The following is a 21,055-nucleotide window of genomic DNA, read 5'->3' as shown; positions in this document are numbered from 1 at the left end:
ACAAGTGCTACCGACACCAAGGATTGCGGGCCCTAATTCGATCAGGGTTTCTGCCAGCACCTACGTTAGTGGCTCCAACACCCACTTATTTTCCTCCGCCTCCTCCTCCACTTCTACCTCTGAATTATCCACGTGCAGCACCAGTCAGTTATCAGTTGGTAGCTGGAAGCAGTGTAGCACTGCAGTGGGGAAGCAGCAACAGACCGTGCCGAAGCTGATATGCTTAAGGGACAAACAGCACACTGCCGCAGAGCTGTGGCAGGGGATAAGAGACCAGACTGAGCTGTGGCTCTCGCCACTCAACCTAGAACCAGGCATGGTTGTGTCTGATAATGGCCGTAACTTGGTGGCGGTTTTGGAGTTCGGCAAGCTCAGACACATCCCATGCCTAGCCGACGTCTTAAACTTAGTGGTTCAGCGGTTTCTCAAAACCTACCCCAATTTGCCTGAGCTACTGGTGAAGGTGCGCCGCGTGTGTGCACATTTCCGCAAGTCATCGACAGCTTCAGCCGGTCTGTCAACGCTGCAGTAGTGCTTGATATTGCCAGCTCCCCGGCTGTTGTGCGACGTGAGCACGCCCTGGCACTTGACGTTACACATGTTGGCCAGGCTTTGTGAGCAGCAGAGGGCAGTAGTGGAATACCAGCTGCAACATGGTCGTCGCCTTTTCAGTCAGCTTCCGCTATTCACAAGCGAGGAGTGGGCATGGACGTCTGACCTCTGTGAGGTTTTAAGAAACTTTGAGGAATCAACACAGATGGTGAGCGGCGATAATGCTATTATCAGCGTAACTATCCCACTTCTGTGTCTACTCAAATGCTCGCTGCTCACAATTAAGGATGAGGCTTTGCATGTGGAAGAGGTGGAAATGGGGGAAGACATTACACAGGGTGATAGGCAGACCACCCTCAGTTCGTCTTCTCAGTGGGAATTGGACGATGAAGAGGAGGAGGAGGAAGAGCAGGAGACGGTTACCTCCACTACAGAGGGTAGTACCCATGGAAGTTTAATTCCATCTGTTCAGCGTGGGGGGCAGAAGAGGAGAAAAAGGATGAGGAGATTGACAGTGATCCTCCTTATGACGACAGCGAAGTCTTGCCTGTTGGTACTCTGGCACACATGGCTGACTTCATTTTAGGCTGCCTTTCCCGCTACCTGCGCGTTATACGCATTTTAGACAACACGGATTACTGGTTGTTCACCCTTTTCGTACCCCGCTACAAAGAGAACTTCTCATCTCTCATTCCTCAGGTAGAGAGGACGAGCAAAAACGGTTCTATGCCAGGTGCTTGTTGTGTTGAAAAATTGCTCCAACAATTTCCATCTGACAACGCTGGTGGCAGAGTCCGTACTTCCTTGAAGGGCAAGACAAGGGGAACACACAGCAGTTCCAACAGAGGCAGGGCAACACTCTCCAAAGCCTGGGACAGTTTCATGACACCCGCCAGCACCCTCACCATGATGCACGGCCTAGTGTCACAAGGATGGAAAAATTTTGGAAGATGGTGAAGGAATACATAGCAGACCGTGTCACTGTCCTCAATGATCCCTCAGTGCCTTACAACTACTGGGTGTCCAAGCTGGACACGTGGCACGAACTGGCGCTCTACGCCTTGGAGGTGCTGGCCTGCCCTCCCACCAGAATTTTGTCTAAGCGGGTATTTAGTGCTGCTGGTGGCATTATAATAGATAAGCGTATCCGCCAGTCAACTGAAAATGCTGACAGGTTGACTCAAGGCCTGGATTGACCATGACTTTTTGACTCCACCAGAGGAAAGCTGATGAACATAAAGGCACTTTAAATGTGTTGTTTATAATGTACTGAATACACTGTATTCCTATGCACCCCTTCCATCACAAACAAGGGTATATGGTTGAATCTTCCTTTTCTCATCCTCCTTCTCCTCTTCCATCATATCAACACATGCTAATTCATCACATATAATGCCCTCGTATATATGCCCTTCGCATATGTTTTACACGGTCAGCTCACCTGAAGGCCCTTGCATATAATGTTTTAGAGGGTCAGCTCACTTGCAGGCCCTCACCTAAAACCTTTTAGAGGGTCAGCTCACCAGCAGGCCTGCAACTAAAATCTTTTACAGGGTCAGCTCTCCAGCAGGCCTGCACCTCAAATCTTTGACTGGGTCAGCTCACCTAGAGGCCCTCGCATATAATGTTTTAGAGGGTCAGCTCACCTGCAGGCCCTCACCTACAACCTTTTAGAGGGTCAGCTCACCAGCAGGCCCACACCTAAAATCTTTTACAGGGTCAGCTCACCAGCAGGTCCGCACCTCAAATCTTTTACAGGGTCAGCTTACCAGCAGGCCCTCGCATATAATTTTTTACAGGGTCAGCTCACCAGCAGGCCTTCACCTACAATCTTTTACTGGGTCAGCTCACCAGCAGGCCCACACCTAAAATCTTTTACAAGGTCAGCTGACCTGCAGGCCCACACCTAAAATCTTTTGCAGCGTCAGCTTACTTGCAGGCCCTCACCTATTTATACCTAATAGGTAATTTGCGCGCAAGCTGCCTTGCTTGGATGTAGTAGCCGTAGCTGTTTCTCAGGCTCCCTCTCCGGAATCGAACCATGATTACCCGTGGTCACTATGGTTTGCGCTGAAAATAACATCAAAAGTTGATAGGGCAGACATCCGAATGGATTGTCGCCGTCAAGGGGACATGCGATCGGCCCCAGGTTATCTAGAGTCATCAAAGCGGCAGCAGTCCCTCGCCCATAATGTTTTACATGGTCAGATCAGTAGGCCCTTGCTCCAAATGTTTTTGAGGGTCACCAGCAGGCCATCAATCATAATTTTTCAAGGCTGTGTATGATGCCCTCCTTTATGTCTAACCTTTCACTTAGTGCATAGGCTTTATAAGTGTAGGAGTCCCACTACCTGAACAATTGTACCACAATGTGAATGAGGCCCTCCTTTATGTGATATAAAGGTTGTATCGAAGTGCCTCTTCTTTGTAATTTTTGGCAGCACTTGCACCTTATATACAAGTAAATATACAGGAAAGAATGTTTCCTAACAATTTTTTTCGCATCACTTTGTGTCTACAGCTCCTAACCAGACTTTCTTTCACAATGGTTACAGGCTACAAACAAACCTTGAGTAGTCTGGTCCTGCAGCATGAAACACATCTCCCTGCCTCCTAAAAAATCCACATGTGAGCATTTAAAAAATAAAATTTGATCAAATTCTTTGATCTTTACATTTTTATTTTGTGAATGGTGTCTTCTGTTCTTGTATTTTTGATACTCTCATTTTCATCATGGTACACCTTTCCGCAGATACATTCTAGTATCTCAGTGGGCAGAATGGGGGCTCAGTGTCTAGCACTGTTGTCTGGCATCACTGGGGTCGTGAGTTTGAATGTATCCAAGTACAAAATTCCTCCCAAAATCCCCAAATATTCTGAGCGTTTAATTGGCTTTCTCTGAAACTGGTCCCGATGGGTTTTGGGGGATGTGCCTAGATGGCACCCTTTGCCTTCCCTGCCTCACTATCTTCCACATAACAAGAGATTCCGAGCTGTGTTTCTCTTGTCTTAGAAGATGCCACCATGACGCTATGAAGAGACCAATTTTTATTTCAGATTTTGCTGGTAAACTGAGATGAAAACTTGAATTGTACATGTATAATGTCAGAATTTTTGAATAAAGGGAAATTATGTTTCTCTGCAAATGAAATTAGTTACACGTGCTGGCAATGATGCCAAAATGTGGAGGAGCCGGGCCATTAGTGCTGGTTTCCTGCCTGCCATGGGAAACAAGCTTCTTGAATTTGTAAGGACGGAAGTTGCCTGTTTTTTCCACCTCAGTAGAGTAAAACTGAATGACATCATTATTATATGGTAGGACTCTTTCACTGCCATTAGTATATGAAATGCAAACACTTTATGAGATCACCTGACGTACAGAGGGTTAAGTGGATGTTCTTTTAGTCCCTTGTGCTCTTTCTTTATTCTCTCACTTCCTGACATTTTCTTCCTGCCTTGGAAGAAAAAACGGATATGCAGAAGCTTTACCAGGACATCCTTAGCTTGTAAATAATGAGGCTTCTTGCAAGTATGAGGGGCCGTTCCTTGCACACTTACAGTATATAGGTAGTGAGGCTGACTGATAACAACGTATCCCTTACATATTGTACACTAATCTGCTAAATGTTCCTAAAAAAAATGGTTATTAAAAATAAGCCCCTAGTACAGATTTTTGTACCTCTCTTCTTCCCTGTTAATTACTGGTGCTAAGTTTGGAGGAGGATTTGGTCAATGGTGTCAAGATATATCAATATCAAGATATAGACCTGCAATACTTCTGCCCAGTGCTAGAACGAGAGAGTATTACGACAAGTTTGCAACTCTGAGGGCTATGGAAATATACACATACTACTGGTGGAATGATGCAGAGGTGTTAATTTAGGGTTATAACTAGTCAGATAAATGCCCTGGGTGCTGAACTCAGAGTGGGGATCTGCCAACAAAATGCTTTGCCTTTAACAGGGTGCTTAAGCCCTTTAGGATGCAACCTATTTTGGCCTTCAGGACGCTGTGTTTTTTTTCCCATCACATTCATTTTTTTTTATGGGGGGGGGGGGAATAAAACATTTTCATTTCTAAGTTTAGTTTTTGGGTTTCATTTTTATGACGTTTAATGTATAGTCGACATTATATGTTAACTTTATTCTGAGGTAGTAGTATTAGTGGTATAACTATTTTATATAGTTTTTTTACTTACTTTTTCTCAATAAAAACACTTTTTAAAATAAAACATTTTTTTTTTTGCTACTATATTCTGAAAGACATAATGTTTTTACTTTTCCGCTGATGGAGCTGATTGAGGGCTTGTTGTTTGCAAGAAAAGCTTATATTTTTATTCGTACCATTTTGGGGTACATGCAGCTTTTTTACTACTTTTTATTTCAGTTTGTCAGAGGCTGAACTATCAAAAAACAATAATTCTGACATTGTTTTTAATCTTTATTTTTTTTTTTACAGTGTTCACCATGCAGGTTAAATAAAACGATAATTTTACAGTTTGAGTCATTATGGCTGTGGCAATGCCAAATGTGTCCTTTTTTGTTGTTTTATTTCTTAACATAATAAAATAATATTTAAGTGGAAAAGGGATATTTTTTTGGTGCTTTTATTAAAACAAAATTTTTTTTGTTTTAAAATGGTAAATCCATGTTATTGCTGGTAATACAGTGGCCTCTGAGATCATAATGGATATACTGCATCATTATTACTACAGACATTAGCATCACGCTGTCTCCAATGGGGCTCACAATCTAAGCTTCCTATCAATATGTAAAGGGAAACTGGAGTACCCGGAGGAAACCCACACACACGGAGAACATACAAACTCCATGCAGATGTTGTCCTTAGTTGGATTTGAACCCAGGACCCCAGCGCTAACCACTGAGCCACCATATATCCGTCATAGAGAATGAAGTTCTAGCTACATTTTTGATTTGGTGGACAAAATTAGGGAGATTTTCTTGGCAGTAGGTGGGTACCTAGAAGAGTGCCTCTTTAGCTTTGCAGTCCCTGCATTATACTCCCCTGTATTTAAAGGGATTCTGTCATCAGAAATGAGCCCTATAAGCTAAACATATGGCGATGTCCCTTGTAAAACACTGAATCCTAAAGTGAGTTTATCAAATGCCCCTGTGGCTCTATAGTCATAAAAAAGCGGTTTATATCACCTGTCAATCACTTCAAAATGTGTCCAAGGGGACGTCTCATGGTGAAAGGTGCCCGGCTGCAGCCATCTCATTTAGGTGCCCAGCGCCGCTTTCTGAGCTGAAATCGCTGCCCTCCCTTACATGCGATCCGCCTACCTCACGTCATTACTGCCTCTCTAACCAGTAACCACCGCTCGCTTCATCCACATCCCGCGCGTGCGCACTAGGTATAACCTGATGCGCCCGTGCGGACTACTGGCAGCGGCCTCGTTGAGCGAAGTGTGCATGCGCCGGCTGGCGCACTTCGCTCGAACCTCCACTTCAAAGCTAGTACCTAGTGCGCACGCGCGGGATCTGGATGAAGCGAGCGGTGGTTAGAGAGGCAGTGATGACGTAAGGTAGGCGGATCGCATGAAAGGGAGGGCGGCGATTTCAGCTCAGAAGGCGGCGCTGGGCACCTAAACGACATGGCTGCAGCCGGGCACCTTTCACCATGAGACGTCCCCTTGGACACATTTTGAAGTGATTGACAGGTGATATTTTATACTTTAGGATTCAGTGTTTTACAAGGGACATCGCCAGATGTTTAGCTTATAGGGCTCATTTCTGATGACAGAATCCCTTTAATAGAAGTAATAAACTATTGATGATGAACCATCTATTATCACAAACCAAGATTGCCAGATAATCTTGTATTTCAGATAGGGGAGCCATTCCAGGTATGCAAGTTCTTCCATTTTGCCAAGCAAAAGGTGGCCTGCTGGAGTAATAGTAGTGATGAAGACTGCTTTACTACAAAAGAGGATATTCTACTGCAGAGAGGAGCTACTGAAGCGCTACTATAGATGTGTTAGAAGTGAGGAGTGAAATGTAGTAGTAGGTAATGGCAAGGGTAGGAGGGATAGAGTCATAAATGTGTACCTTGCTAGATGCATCTTCTGTTTTTTATAGGCAAGTACAACTGTGATGTTTTTGGGACCCTCAGACCTTAAGTGATTGCACATCTCTGTATCCTGATGGCACTAGACACTATCCCCTACATCAGGGTTTGCCAACCTGCAGCCCTCCAGCTGTTGTAAAACTACAATTCCCACCATGCCCTGCTGTAGGATGATAGCTGTAGGCAGTCTGGGCATGCTGGGAGTTGTAGTCTTGCAACAGCTGGAGCGCCGCTGGTTGGCCATCCGTGCCATACATGTTTAACGACCATACGTATATTGTAGATGGGACAGTGTAGGATCAGGTCTTCTCCTATAGTGTGTATTGTGGGCTGTTTGCCTATATCAGAGTGGTCATCGACACTAAGTGACGAGTACTTCTGAAACCATTACTATACCATAAATGTAGGGCCCTCGTTTAGGGAGCAGGAGAGTTTGTTATTTTGACCATTCTTATGCAGAAGTCAGATCCTGTTAGATAAGCATGTCAGTGACTAAAGCCCAATTCATTGCCATGAAAAGGTTCCTCTGCAAACATTGTCTGCTGTCAGACATCATTGTAGCTTCACACTGCTGTCTGACTTACATGGACCTGACAGATTCACAAATTCATTAACCCTTTCACTGAATAAAGTGCCTGCATTTTAGCCTTAAAAATTCCTGTTGTGCAGCTTTATCAAATAGACTGTTCTCTATATTTCTTAAATTCACAGGCTAGCACCCTTAAAACTTAGCTTATAATATTATCTATAATATACATGAAAGACCCTCCAACATAGAACAAAATAATGAACAAACACAAAAAATAAAGCAAAAGCGCTAGGTTAGTACTTGATATTAGAGTTAGTATATGACAGGGGTGGGGCCTAGTAGTAAGCTATGGGCTCTCTCCCTATAGCTGACCCTCTCGCTATTTATGCCCTGCCTATAAACGGAATAGCCGCCCCGATAGGGGCGATCCCGTATCAGGAACCTCCTGGATGCACTAGGACGGCCCTGATTAGTGATGTCCCTGATGGCTGATGTATGCCATCCTATTAATAAACCATTGATATGATACCTAGCGAAAAACAAAAACAGATATACTATGAAAAAGTATTAATTCTAAAACAAAGATCCAGAGATAGGTTATGTGATAGTCAATCCATCTCCTCATTATATGCATAGATGCTCATTGTCAGTTATCAAACAGCACAAAAAAACACCCTCTAATATAGCAGAGTGTTTAGCGTCAACCAAAATTGATGACACCAATATCCCTTAAATACAAGAACATTAGGATGCCATCTTGATTAATGACCTCCTCGTCCCCTCTATATTTCTTAGAATATTTTCAAACCATCGTTCTGGTCTCTTTGTATCCGTCATTGCCGGAAGCTACATGGATGCCGTCCGGCCCCATGAACTATAATGGGGACCAGACCAGAATCGGCCAGACAAATACCGCTGTCAGTACCTCAGTCACTACCTTAGCCAACTTTTTTTTCAGGACTGTGGTGCAACCCTCAATGCAGGTCACAACCAGGGCGTCACAAATCACCCTAACATCTATGTCATGCTGGTCACCACTTCTATCATTGAATTTCTAGTGTCTTGAAAATGTTAGAGAAAAAGTAAGAAGAATCCACCAATATGGAAAGATTTGTTCGATGATCTTGTGTACAGTGGGGCTTCCTGACTGTCCTCTGATAGCAGATGTTGTAGGAAACCAGAATCAACCATGTAGGGTTTCAACATGCACGCTACTTTCTTCTGATAGGAGATAAGCTGCTTACCAACACCCCCATTTCCTATTGAAATAAACATGCATGCTTAGTTGAATCAAACTCGCATGTTTATAGTAAAGTTGGGAAAAATAGCTGCTGGCCAAATGTGCCACGTTTCAGCAGATTGTATCTTAAAGGAGTTGTCCACCTTTGAGAATTTTTTAGCTGGTGGCAGTCACATGAAAAAAATCATACTCACATGTTCCATTGCACTTTGTGACCCAGCAGTTAGTATGATTTTTTCAACAGGTACAACGCAATGCTGCCACCGCCTAAATAGACCCAAAGATGGACAAACTCTTTTTGGTGAGGCTATGTAAGTCATCTCCCAACTCCTAGATTCTTTACTTACATGTAGGGTAAAATTGCAAATACCTGTTTGTACAATGTCATGCAGTTATGATCATCAATGGCCATAGATAGCTTTCTACACACAATTATGGCCGAGGTATTGCATACTGTACCGTGAGCTTAGAAGTGTATAATATAAACTACAGTAACACTAAAGTTTAATTTTCCAAAATCTTTATTTCTCTTTGTGTCCACTGGAGACTGAAGCAATAGGGTGTGTATAGTCCTAGTTTTTTTCTTCTTCCAAGAAATGTAATGGTGAAGCCCAGACTTATAAGCACCGATTATAAAGTATGACAGGTATTTCACTCATTAAGCCCCTTTGTATGTCAAATGCTTTGCATCCTATGCTGGCTTTCCTGTATGGTTATCATTCCTGTGTATTCTTGTCTGCCTTTTTTTAAATTCATCGACAAGTCTAGAGACGTACTATGGAGAGTTCCCCCATTAAACTACATCAGGTACCGCCTATTTTAGTAGCGATGCGGGATAGATAAATGCTATACACTTATTGGCTATGGGTGTCTTTGATTAGTTATGTTGTCTGATGTTTTATGCACTTCTGTTCTTATGTCTCAGTTTTTCCATCACTGCTGGTAGCATCATGAAAGGACGGATGGTCTTTGCCAGGACATGTCACTAGTGCTGAGCACGCGCTTTTCTGTTCAGTTGAGATATTACTGTCAAGAAATGATGCGGGTATAAATCAGGAATGTCTTCAATACGCATAGAAATATACTTCTGCTGTAGAAATACATGTAGATGAGGTGGACATATTGCAGTCCTAAATATTCCTATGCATTAGGGGCAGAGATTCTAACTAAAACACAGGGCCACTTTTTTATGCCCAGTCATTTAAATAAAATTCTAAGTGAGCAGCTCCATTGCCAGCCGAGTGATAGAGTCCTTGTATTCGTGAGCTCCTGGCTCCCCTACCCTCACATGGATGATTGGCAGCTTTCTTCCCATACTGTGAGTGGGCATCTCATGAATATGAAGACTGAGAAAACTCTGGAGTACTGCTTGTGCAGCGGACCACTCTTAGGCGTCTGGGGTATCCCTTGCCCCTTAGGAGGTTTCTACGAAATATGTCCCTCTTATACAGCAAGTAGTCGTGACTCCAGTTGCAGTTAAAGGGTTTATATCATCAGAAATTCTGTTATGTAGCTGACTGACATTAGCGATGTGCTAATGACAGCACTACATAACAGTGTTCTTTATACTTTTGTCCCTGCCGACGCCCGAGTTAGCTGGATCGCTGAAGAAATCCTGCGCCTGCGCCATCTACTTCTGTATTCGGCGCAGTAAGTGAAGGACGCGCTCCTGGTGCCGGCTTCACTCACTACGCCTGCGCCGAATACAGAAGTGGACGGCGCAGATTTCTTCAGCGCTCCAGCTAAGGCTACTTTCACACTAGCGTTCGGAGCGGATCCGTCTGATGTTTCATCAGACGGATCCGCTCCGATAATGCAGACGTTTGCATCCATTCAGAACGGATCCGTCTGCATTATTACTTAGAAAATTTTCTAAGTCTGAAAGTAGCCTGAGCGGATCCGTTCAGACTTTACATTGAAAGTCAATGGGGAACGGATCCGCTTGAAGATTGAGCCATATAGTGTCATCTTCAAGCGGATCCGTCCCCATTGACTTACATTGTAAGTGTGGACGGATCCGCTCGCCTCCGCACGGCCAGGCGGACACCCGAACGCTGCAAGCAGCGTTCAGGTGTCCGCTCGCTGAGCGGAGCGGAGGCTGAACGCTGGCAGACTGATGCATTCTCAGCGGATCCGCCTCCACTGAGAATGCATTAGGGCCGGACAGCTGCATTCAGGGCCGCTTGTGAGCCCCTTCAAACGGAGCTCACGAGCGGACACCTGAACGCAGGTGTGAAAGTAGCCTAACTCGGATGTCACTCAAGAGGAGCGGGGGGGGCTAAACGGAGGACCTGGGCGGGATAAATGGTTAGTAGATCGAGCCTCTAGGTGCTGAAGCAACGCCCTAATAGCACCTAGAGGCTCATTAGCATATTTTAAAAGTCTTTATTTTTAGAGAACGGCGGCAGGCAGGGAGTTATAAAGTTATAAAGCATACTGTTATGTACTGCTGACATTAGCACAGCGCTAATGTCAGTCAGCTAGATAACAGAATTTCTGATTATAGAAACCCTTTAAGCAACGAGGACATGGAGTCCCCTTTGTAGATGGTAGCGTGGGTACCCAGATGTAGGATTGACAGAGTGGTGTAGAGTGGCCTATACCAGACTTTGTATTAACGTTGAACACAACTTTACTTGAATAAACGGTAATCCTGTTTTCAGACTTTATCTTGGTCATCAGCAGCTATTGGCTTAACTTCTGGCAGGCAAACACTTCTGCAATAATCTCAGCTCTACTATGCTTTAGCTTTCTCAGCTCTGCTATGCTAGCTGGGTTAAACAGGAACTTTCCTCTTCTGCTGGAACTTAGCTTAGCTGTAGTCTGTCTCTTACTTTATCTTTATCTTTAGTCCTAGGAACTTCTTCCTGGCTTCAAGCTCACTTAGCTTAGATTCTAGGCAATGCAAGCCCAGGAGGGGACATGCAACCATGTAGACTTCACAGGCAAGGCCTGTCCGGCAGGGACAAGGCCTGCTGCTTCCTCCCCATACAGGGGCTACTCTAAACTGCCTCACTAACTAACTAACTAACTAACTCCTCCCTCTCTAGAGAGGGCTGGAATGGAGCAAAGAGGTTCCTCTCCAGGGAAACTAGCTCTGCATTGATTGCCGTCACCTGCTCGTGAACCAGGCACATTACATGTTAACAGTAGTTTATAAGGACATATGAATACACACATTGCAGGACATGGCATTATATGCATGAGATGGCACAGGATGCACCAACAAAGATAGTGGGGGTACAAAAGAGGTGGTAATGCCACTCTGGGTCATTACATTTGCACTGAAGCTGCTCGACAGGGCTTTTAAGAAAATTACAGGGCCAACAAAAAGAAAGCGAAGCAGCATTTTAATCAGGATCTCTGTCACTAGTTTATGCTGTCTTCAGATATGTCACCTTAAAACTGGTGAGAGATTCCCTGACAATGATAGGGTCAGATTATGTGGAGTAAATTAGCAGTCTGTTGACTGATCAGTGTTCAAAAGTAGAAAAAAAAAAATAACCAGTGACCAATTATGTATACATATTGTTACATACTGTAGTTGGTAAGGTTGGAAAAAGACACAGGTTCACTGTACTGCAAAGGTTAACCTTCCCCCTTCCTTTCTGTTCAGCTGTTGAATAAGGTGCTGATCATCCCGCCTATTTATTCTAGGCACTTTCTTCCACCCCTTTGCTTGAGCTTAGGTTCCTAGTCTCTAGTTACCAGTGAAGGGGTGATATTCTGTCTTGACTACCCGTGTTTCGAACTCCTGCCTGACAGCCAACTCTAACTCCAGACCCCTAGTCTGTTTCTCGTATTGGCCAAATGCTGCCTGCCCTGAGCTTGGACTTGTTTATCGGATTCGTTTATATGCTGTCTGCCCTGACCTTAGCCTGTTTCCAGACTACAAGTATTGTCATACCCTTTGGTGCTTTCAACCAGTGTCTTTGACCCCTGTCGGTCAGCTGCAAACTACGGTACACCAGGACTATCTGAGTAGGCAGTGACCTAGTGGCTTTGTGCAGTGAAGACCAGATCCCTGTGTAGGGGTTAAAAGGGACTGCCAAGATAACATCCTTAGAGATAGCCCAAAGTCAAATCAGTTAGTTGGTACAGTGGGTTATGGATGATGAAGAAAAACCTTTGCCTAATGTTCATAATATTTTTTAATTTTTTTTTGTAGAGCTTACAGTTCATGCATATGACATATGTATTAGATACTTTTTTTTGTATATTTCTGTGGGTGGTACTGAAAGTAGAGTACTAAGTATTAAAGAAGCTCTCCAACAATTTTTTTTATTGTCTGGCCTGTTAAAAAGGTACATGATGTAAAATGTACTGAAGGTAACCCTTTTACTAAAAGCTGTAGTTGCGAGTTATTCCCTCCCTTCTGGTCTTCAGAAGAGTCATGTGACTGACTCTCTGACAGGAAGTCGGTTCCTCTGTTTGTTTATATGGGAGCCTCAATGTTAATGTCATAGAAATGAACAGAGAAACTGACTTCCTGACTACATATAAGACACAGTGTAACTTGAAGAGTCAGTGTGTTGGTCACATGACACAGCTAAGGACCAGAAGAGGGATGATAACTCACTAATGCAGCCACCGGTTAAAAGATTACCTTAACTGCAGTTTAGATCACGTACCTTTCTAATGGGCCAGTGAATGAAAATTTTTGTGGGAGTGCTTTATGCTAGGATACGTTCTACATATTGACATTTCATGTATTTAAAAATTACATATTTTCATTCTAATATACCTTTCTAATGTTTATGTTTTTATTTGACAGCTTTCTTCTACTGCTTTTGTACTGGGCGGAGAAGGGATGTGGTGAAGGGCAGGAGACCGAGCAATGGAAGTTATAAATGGCAATTTAAACAATCACTCTGAAGTAATCCTCAATGGTTACATGAACAAAAGCTTTCAGGCTCTTCCCAAGGAGAACAATTCAGACAATATGGCTATTTGTGAACTTGATCCTTGTGAAGTAAGTGGTGTTTCCACCCAACTTCAGACAGAAGATTCACCACATCGGTTTGAAAAGAAAGCAAAAGGGACTCGTATTTGGAGTTTTGTCAATAGGCGAAGGGCAAACTCTGGACGTAGTAAGAGACCTCAGTCAATGATACTTACAACTGAAATCAATGAACCCAAGCCTAAACTATCTTTTATGGACAAAGTGAGATCTTTTAAAAGGTTGAGATCTGCAACATTTTCCAAAAGTTCTGTTCTTCGGATTTCCAAAACTAAAGTCCAGAATCAACTACCAGAAAACATAGAACTTTCTATTCCAAGTGCTTTATTCAGAACAAGGAAATATGCTGATGGACAAAGACCATACAGACATTCCTATGCAGGTTACATTGATGATTTAGATACCTCTTTTGAAGATGTTGAGTTAAATATTAGCATTTCTGAATGTATATCTAATGATAACAAGTGGTTAAGGGATATAAATATTGGAATAAATGGAAATTCTGAGTATATAGACAATGAAAGCATAAGCGGCAATCGTAGACGTCCACTGGTCAGCACTAAGAGTTCAACTATTGCTGAAGGAGAAATCCAGAGAAGAGGACTTAAAATCCCACCAGAACATCGTAGAGGCAGAAGCTCATATATGTGGAGTTACCTGAAAGGTATTTCACTAGCCACAAAAGATAATTCAAAAGGATTTGATAAAATTCAGGGAACTACTTTCCAAAATACAGAGTGCACAACTGATAATCTGGCCTCTCCTGAAACAGACCAAAAATGCGAGGACACTATTGACATGGCCAAAACATCTGAAACAGCTAATGGTGGCAAATCCAGAAACTTTAGTGGGGTTTTTAAATTTTTCAGCAATGTTGCAGTAGCAGCAAGAAAATGGAAAGGCTCCTCCAGATCATCTGCATCAGATGATCAAGAATCTCAGTCAACTCCACGGACTCCTAGACTACAAACCTCCTCTGTTAAGGAACCTCTTATTATTGAAAATGAGAATGCTTTGACTTTTCCATCAGCGCTTCTACAGTCTCCTGATTCAGGTGTGTGGGAGACACATGCCCAGGATAATCTATCAGTTCAAGACATATCACCAAATGTTCCAACAGAAGAAGAGATTTGTGAGCCAACAGATGAGCTTACACAAACAGTGGAAAATACTGTATATTTAGTCAAAGAATGCAGCATGGATGACAGCCCAGAAGAATCTGTACAGGCAGGATTTTTATTGTCCCAAATTGAGGAATATAAGTGTACTGATGGTTCTAGTAAAGTTTCTGATACTTCCTCTGACCATTCCCAAGAAGAAGCTCTAAATGAGTACAAGATGCATACTGATTTTGAGAGAAATGCTGAAAGCTCATTTGTGACTCAGTCAAGTGTGCAAGATGAGGATGTATTTGAGTGCAGCGAATCTCATTTCAGTTTATCGTCTTCAGCTTCCTCCTGTGAAGAGGTAGGATCATATTCATACCCATCTATTATTTGTTGTTCATCACTAAATCTTAAATTCGGTTGAAAAAGAATATCCCAGTTGCCTGTCCATGGTATAGGCGAGGCAATGGAAAGAGTGGATACTTGCCATTAATTTTGGTTTTTCTGATACAAGTAGCAGTGAGAGCAGTCTGAAGGCAGCTAACAGTCTATAGATTGCTTCATGAAATACTAAAATCTGTATCCCATTTGCAAAATATAGACATTACTGGTTTAGGGGCTGGTAAACTGGGCAATTGCCCAGGAGCCACCATGATCTGAATAGCAGCCTGAGAATGGGACATGTAAATCTTTATTGCCCTGCATTACCAGGAACTTTACCACTAACTACTTCCTTATTTATTCAGGGGATACTACAGTATATGTCTTTATAGAGAGTGTCTAATCAGCGTCAGGAGTCTTATAGGGCATACATGCTCCTCGGGAATTCTGGGAATAAGGGATGCAAATGAGCTCTTAACAAACTCTGCCTGTAATGCTACCAGATGTAAGGCAGCTATCCTATAAGTCAGTATTTGACCATTTAAAGAGGACCTTTCACCAGATTAAAAAATCTAAACTAAGTATACAGACATGTAGAGCGGCGCCCAGGGATCCCCCTGCACTTACTATTATCCCCGGGCGCCGCTTTGTTCGCCCGGTATAGCCTCCGGTATCTTCACATGTTAGGTTCCACCCAGGGGAACCTGCCGGCTTCTCTTTCTCCCATGCTGTAGCGCTGGCCAATCGCAGCGCTCAGCTCATAGCCTGAGAGTTTTTTTTTTCTCTCAGGCTATGAGCTGAGAGCTGCCATTGGCCAGCGCTACAGCATGGGAGAAAGAGACGCGGGCAGGTTCCCCTGGGTGGAGCCTAACATGTGAAGATACCGGAGGCTATACCGGGCGAACGGAGCGGCGCCCGGGGATAATAGTAAGTGCAGGGGGATCCCTGGGCGCCGCTCTACATGTCTGTATACTTAGTTTAGATTTTTTAATCTAGTGAAAGGTCCTCTTTAAACAAGTCTTGAGACATGACTTGGATAATAATTAAGCCAGCATCTCATCTGCAGACAGCTGTTTTGGGGTGTCTACATCTGGTGGCATTAGAGGCAGAGTTTATTAAGAGCTACGTCCTTATTTGGGTATCTTATTGTTGTCTACCATGCTAATCTATTCAGCAAAAAAATGTAAATGTACAGTAAGCAAGTCAAACAGAGTCCAACGATGGATTCTTTGGAATCTCTGCCCCACTGAGGTGAATAGATCCAGTGTGGAATATATTTGAATAATTTGATGGTGTTCAGACGAGTTGTTTTATAGGAGCCCACAGCCCCAATTTCTATAAAACTTGCAATAACTAGCCTGTTTGATAAAAGGAATTAAGAAGTACTGCAGACTAACTTCATAGAAAATTTGACTCTGGTATATTTAACGATGCGGGGAATCAAGGAGATAAGAAATGTGTTATTAATGTCTCTTCTGGAAAAGATTTACAAATCAAATGAACATTTTGGATTTAACCTTTTTTGTGACACATATTGGTCTTTCCAATTTGAAGTTTTACAACCAGAACAAAGCAATTTTTCTGTGTAATGACAAATTCAGTATTATTTTTGCACTTTTACAAGTAACCGTTATGACTAGATTTAGACAAAGTGCAAAAACTAGATGCACGCCTGGTTAAACGTAACACATCCAATGAATATTCAGCCTCCAACCATGTCTAAGATGTCCATCGAAATAAAATACAATAAAGATTATACATCTGTCCTCAACTACTAGCCAGAATTCTACCCCTGAAAAAATAAATGAAGTAAACCACATTGGATGTGCCATGGCCAGCAGATCAGTGACTGTCCAGTCAGTGTCTTAATAAATATGGTGATCTGTTCCACTTTGTTATGTCATCCGAATACTAACTGTAGCATGACATGGAAAAAACATTATTGCATTCTTCCAAAAACAGTGCAACTCTTGTACTCTTCAGCTGCTTGAGCTGCAATACCAGACACAACCAATGGACAGCTGTGGCGCTGTCTCTGGAAGAAAGCAGCCATGTTTTTCTAGTCATGTACAAACCCTTTAATTTATAACAATATTCTATTCTAAATTTGCTAGTTTGCATTGGAGAATATTCTAACCAGTTTATAATATATATAACTGATTGCTCATCTGTTTCTTTTAATCTACAGGGTGGGCTATTTATATGGATACACCTTAATAAAATGGGAATGGTTGGTGATATTAACTTCCATTAGCATATGTGAGGGGGGAAACTTTTCAAGATGGGTGGTGACCATGGTGGCCATTTTGAAGTCGGCCATTTTGAATCCAACTTTTGTTTTTTCAATAGGAAGAGGGTCATGTGACACATCAAACTTATTTGGAATTTCACAAGAACAACAATGGTGTGCTTGGTTTTAACGTAACTTTATTCTTTCATGAGTTATTTACAAGTTTCTGACCACTTATAAAATGTGTTCAATGTGCTGCCCATTGTGTTGGATTGTCAATGCAACCCTCTTCTCCCACTCTTCACACACTGATAGCAACACCGCAGGAGAAATGCTAGCACAGGCTTCCAATATCCGTAGTTTCAGGTGCTGCACATCTCGTATCTTCACAGCATAGACAATTGCCTTCAGATGACCCCAAAGATAAAAGTCTAAGGGGGTCAGATCGGGAGACCTTGGGGGCCATTCAACTGGCCCACGACGACCAATCCACTTTCCAGGAAACTGTTCATCTAGGAATGCTCGGACCTGACACCCATAATGTGGTGGTGCACCATCTTGCTGGAAAAACTCAGGGAACGTGTCAGCTTCAGTGCATAAAGAGGGAAACACATCATTCATCATGTAGCAATTTCGCATATCCAGTGGCCTTGAGGTTTCCATTGATGAAGAATGGCCCCACTATCTTTGTACCCCATATACCACACCATACCATCAATTTTTTTGTTCCAACAGTCTTGGAGGGATCTATCCAATGTGGGTTAGTGTCAGACCAATAGCGGTGGTTTTGTTTGTTAACTTCACCATTCACATAAAAGTTTGCCTCATCACTGAACAAAATCTTCTGCATAAACTGAGGGTCCTGTTCCAATTTTAGTTTTGCCCATTCTGCAAATTCATTGCGCCGATCTGGGTCATCCTCGTTGAGATGCTGCAGTAGCTGGAGTTTGTAAGAGTGCCATTTGTGAGTAGCTAATATCCACCGAAGGGATGTTCGACTAATGCCACTCTCCAGTGACATGCGGCGAGTGCTACATTGTAGGCTCTTTCTGAATGAAGCTAGGACAGCCACTGATGTTTCTTTATTAGAGACAGATTACATGCGTCCACATTTTGGCAAATCCAACACTGAACCAGTTTCACGAAACTTAGCATGCAGTTTGCTAACTGTAGCATGGGAGATGGGTGGTCTCGTAGGGTGTCTTGCATTGAAATCTGCTGCAATGACCCGGTTACTGCGTTCACCAGACATCAACACAATTTCTATCCGCTCCTCACGTGTTAACCTCGGCAACATGTCAATGGCTGTAAACAAAGAGAAACTTGTAAATAACTCATGAAAGAATAAAGTTACGTTAAAACCATGCACACCATTGTTTTTCGTGTGAAATTCCCAATAAGTTTGATGTATTCACATGACTCTCTTCCTATTGAAAAAACAAAAGTCGGATTCAAAATGGCCGACTTCAAAATGGCCACCATGGTCACCACCCATCTTGAAAAGTTTTCCCCCTTACATATACTAATGTGCCACAAACAGGAAGTTAATATCACCAACCATTCCCATTTTATTAAGGTGTATCCATATAAATGGCCCACCCTGTATAATTCATTAGCTGAAAATAAAAAAAAGAACACTGGAAAAATGTATGCAATTGAGCTTAGATTGACAAAGTATAATCTGCTAGTGGTGCTTAGTTAAATAACATACAACCAAGGTGGGGTACCCTTTATTTTGGGTTCTGCAGCAGGGTTGTTGAGGCAGAGTCACATTAAAGGGGTTAGCCAGTAAATTATATTGATTACCTATCCTGAGGATCAGATTGGAGGGGGTCCAACACCCAGGACCTCTGCCGATCAGCTGTTTGAAGAGGCTGGGCACTCACTCCTAGGCCATGTGACATCACGGTACATCAGTCACATGGCCTAGTTTCCTCGCAGCCCAATTTAGGTAAATGGGACTGAGCTGAGATGCCAAACACAGCCACTGTACTATGTACAGCGCTGTGCTTGGAAAGCTGCCGGGAGCCGGCTGTGCTACCTAGAGCTCCAAGGAGCATGGCGGCTCCCTGAAACAGCTGATCGGCGGGGGTGCCAATTCTATGACGGAATGCATAATGGAATGCATTTAGAGGCATTCCGTTATCCATTCCGTCATAATAGAAGTCTATGGGCTGCAAAACGGATCCGTACCATTTCCGTTATGCAGGGGAGGCCTTTAGAGGCATTCCATTATGCATTCCGTCATAGAATTGCGTTATGGTCCGTGGTAACGGAATCCATAACACAATTCTGCTTTTACCACCAAACGAAGCATGAATGAATTTCATAACATGAAATTTGTTCATCTCTAATGGTAAAAGTCATACAGATGCTGGATATCCTTCTGTGGTATGCCATTTCAGGCCCTTTAATGGGGAAGAGATCTGGTGATTTTGCTGGCTAGTAGAGCAACTGAATACCTTGAAGGGCATGTTGTGTAGCGTGAGCAGTGTGTGGGCACCTTGTTGAAACACTGTGTCTCTTAAAGGGGTTCTCCGGGAAATAAGAAAATGAAAATACTTGAATATGACTTTATTATAAATAAATTGCCAAGTACCTTTCATTAGTTATAATGGCTGATTGTGTCTGGGGGGCAATCATCAGGGGCAATAAAATGGCCGCCATCCAATTAGTGCACAGAAAATCTGTCCTAATCACACAGCAGGACAAGTTACTTCAGAACACTGAGCTAAAGAGCTGCCTCATCTTCCTCTCTGCTCTACTTGTCAGGGATTATGATCGTGAATACAACTTAATATGATCTTCATCAGAATCTCTGTAGGAACGGAGGTCATGAAGAGACATGACGTACAGAGAAGAGGTGGGAATGTGGCTAATGAGCTGCAGCTCTTGTATGCAGTCTCCAATACCTCTCTGTATTTCATGTCTCCTCATGAACTCCTTTCCTGCAGAGATTCAGCTGAAGATCATATTAAACTGTATTCAGGATAATAATCCCTGACAAGCAGAGCAGAGAGGAAGATGAGGCAGCTCTTTAGCTCAGTGTTGTGAAGTAACTTGTCCTCCTGTGTGATTAGGACAGGTTTGGTGTGCACTAATAGAAAGGCGGCCATTTTATTTCTCCTAATGATTCCTCCCTAGACAAAACCAACCATTACATCTAATTAAATATATTTGGTAATATATTTATAATAAAGCAATATTATAGTATTTTCATTTTCTTAATTACCGGAGAACCCCTTTAACTAAATCAAAAAGGCAGTAGCCTTGGTTCCACAATGTCCTGGACATACTGAAGGCTGGTCAATGTTCTCTCCACGGATACCTTCTCAAGGCCCCAGGCTGTCATAGTAACTGATCGGAGCCCCGCGATTTTGCTGCAGGGACTCTGATGGGAGAACCCCACAAATACTACTGTCTCTATCAATAGTGGCATCTGAGTGTTTAAATGAGCGGTATCAGAGATATCTCCATTCCCGGTCACCAGGGCCGGTGCTATAATAAGGCAGACCAAGCGGCTGCCTTAGGGCGCAGAGATGAAGGGGGGGGGGGGGGGGCGGAAAATTTTTTACTTTTTATTTTTATTTTAAATACCCTGTATTTTTCACCCCTGGGTCTTATGGGGCGAATACTAATGAAGCGCTTCCATTTAGGAAGCGCTTCATTAGTACCGGAGGACCGGGAAGCGGTGAAGGATCTGTACTCACCGCTTCCTGGTCCTCCGCTCGGCTGATTGCTGTAAAGGGCTGCGCATCATGTGACCTCACTGTGCGCAGTCTTCACAGCTGACAGCCGAGAACCAGGAAGAAGAGAGAGAGCGCTGGTGGTTAGGAGCGGCGGCGTCCAGGAGCAGGAGCGGTAAGTTATTTTATTTACTTTTTATTTGCGCTGATGGCTGACATGGGGTTGCATGATTGATGGCGGGCATGATGACTGACTTGGGGGGCATGATGGCTGACTTGGGGGC

General features: G+C 43.1%; 1 protein-coding gene across 1 annotated transcript in view; it reads left to right on the top strand.

Moving 5' to 3' along the window:
* Nucleotides 1-21,055, top strand: part of ARHGEF9 (Cdc42 guanine nucleotide exchange factor 9) — a 400,716-nt gene that overhangs the window by 53,368 nt on the left and 326,293 nt on the right. Inside the window, exon 2 of the mRNA XM_040442123.1 lies at nucleotides 13,183-14,835. Within this exon, the coding sequence (XP_040298057.1) occupies nucleotides 13,246-14,835 (1,590 nt within the window). The 5' untranslated portion in view covers nucleotides 13,183-13,245. The remainder of the gene's footprint in view (nucleotides 1-13,182; nucleotides 14,836-21,055) is intronic.

The sequence above is a fragment of the Bufo bufo genome, chromosome 8 (assembly GCF_905171765.1).
Source record: "Bufo bufo chromosome 8, aBufBuf1.1, whole genome shotgun sequence".
NCBI lineage: Eukaryota > Metazoa > Chordata > Amphibia > Anura > Bufonidae > Bufo > Bufo bufo.
Note: the sequence above shows the minus strand (reverse complement) of the source record. Positions and strands in the feature narration are given on the sequence as shown.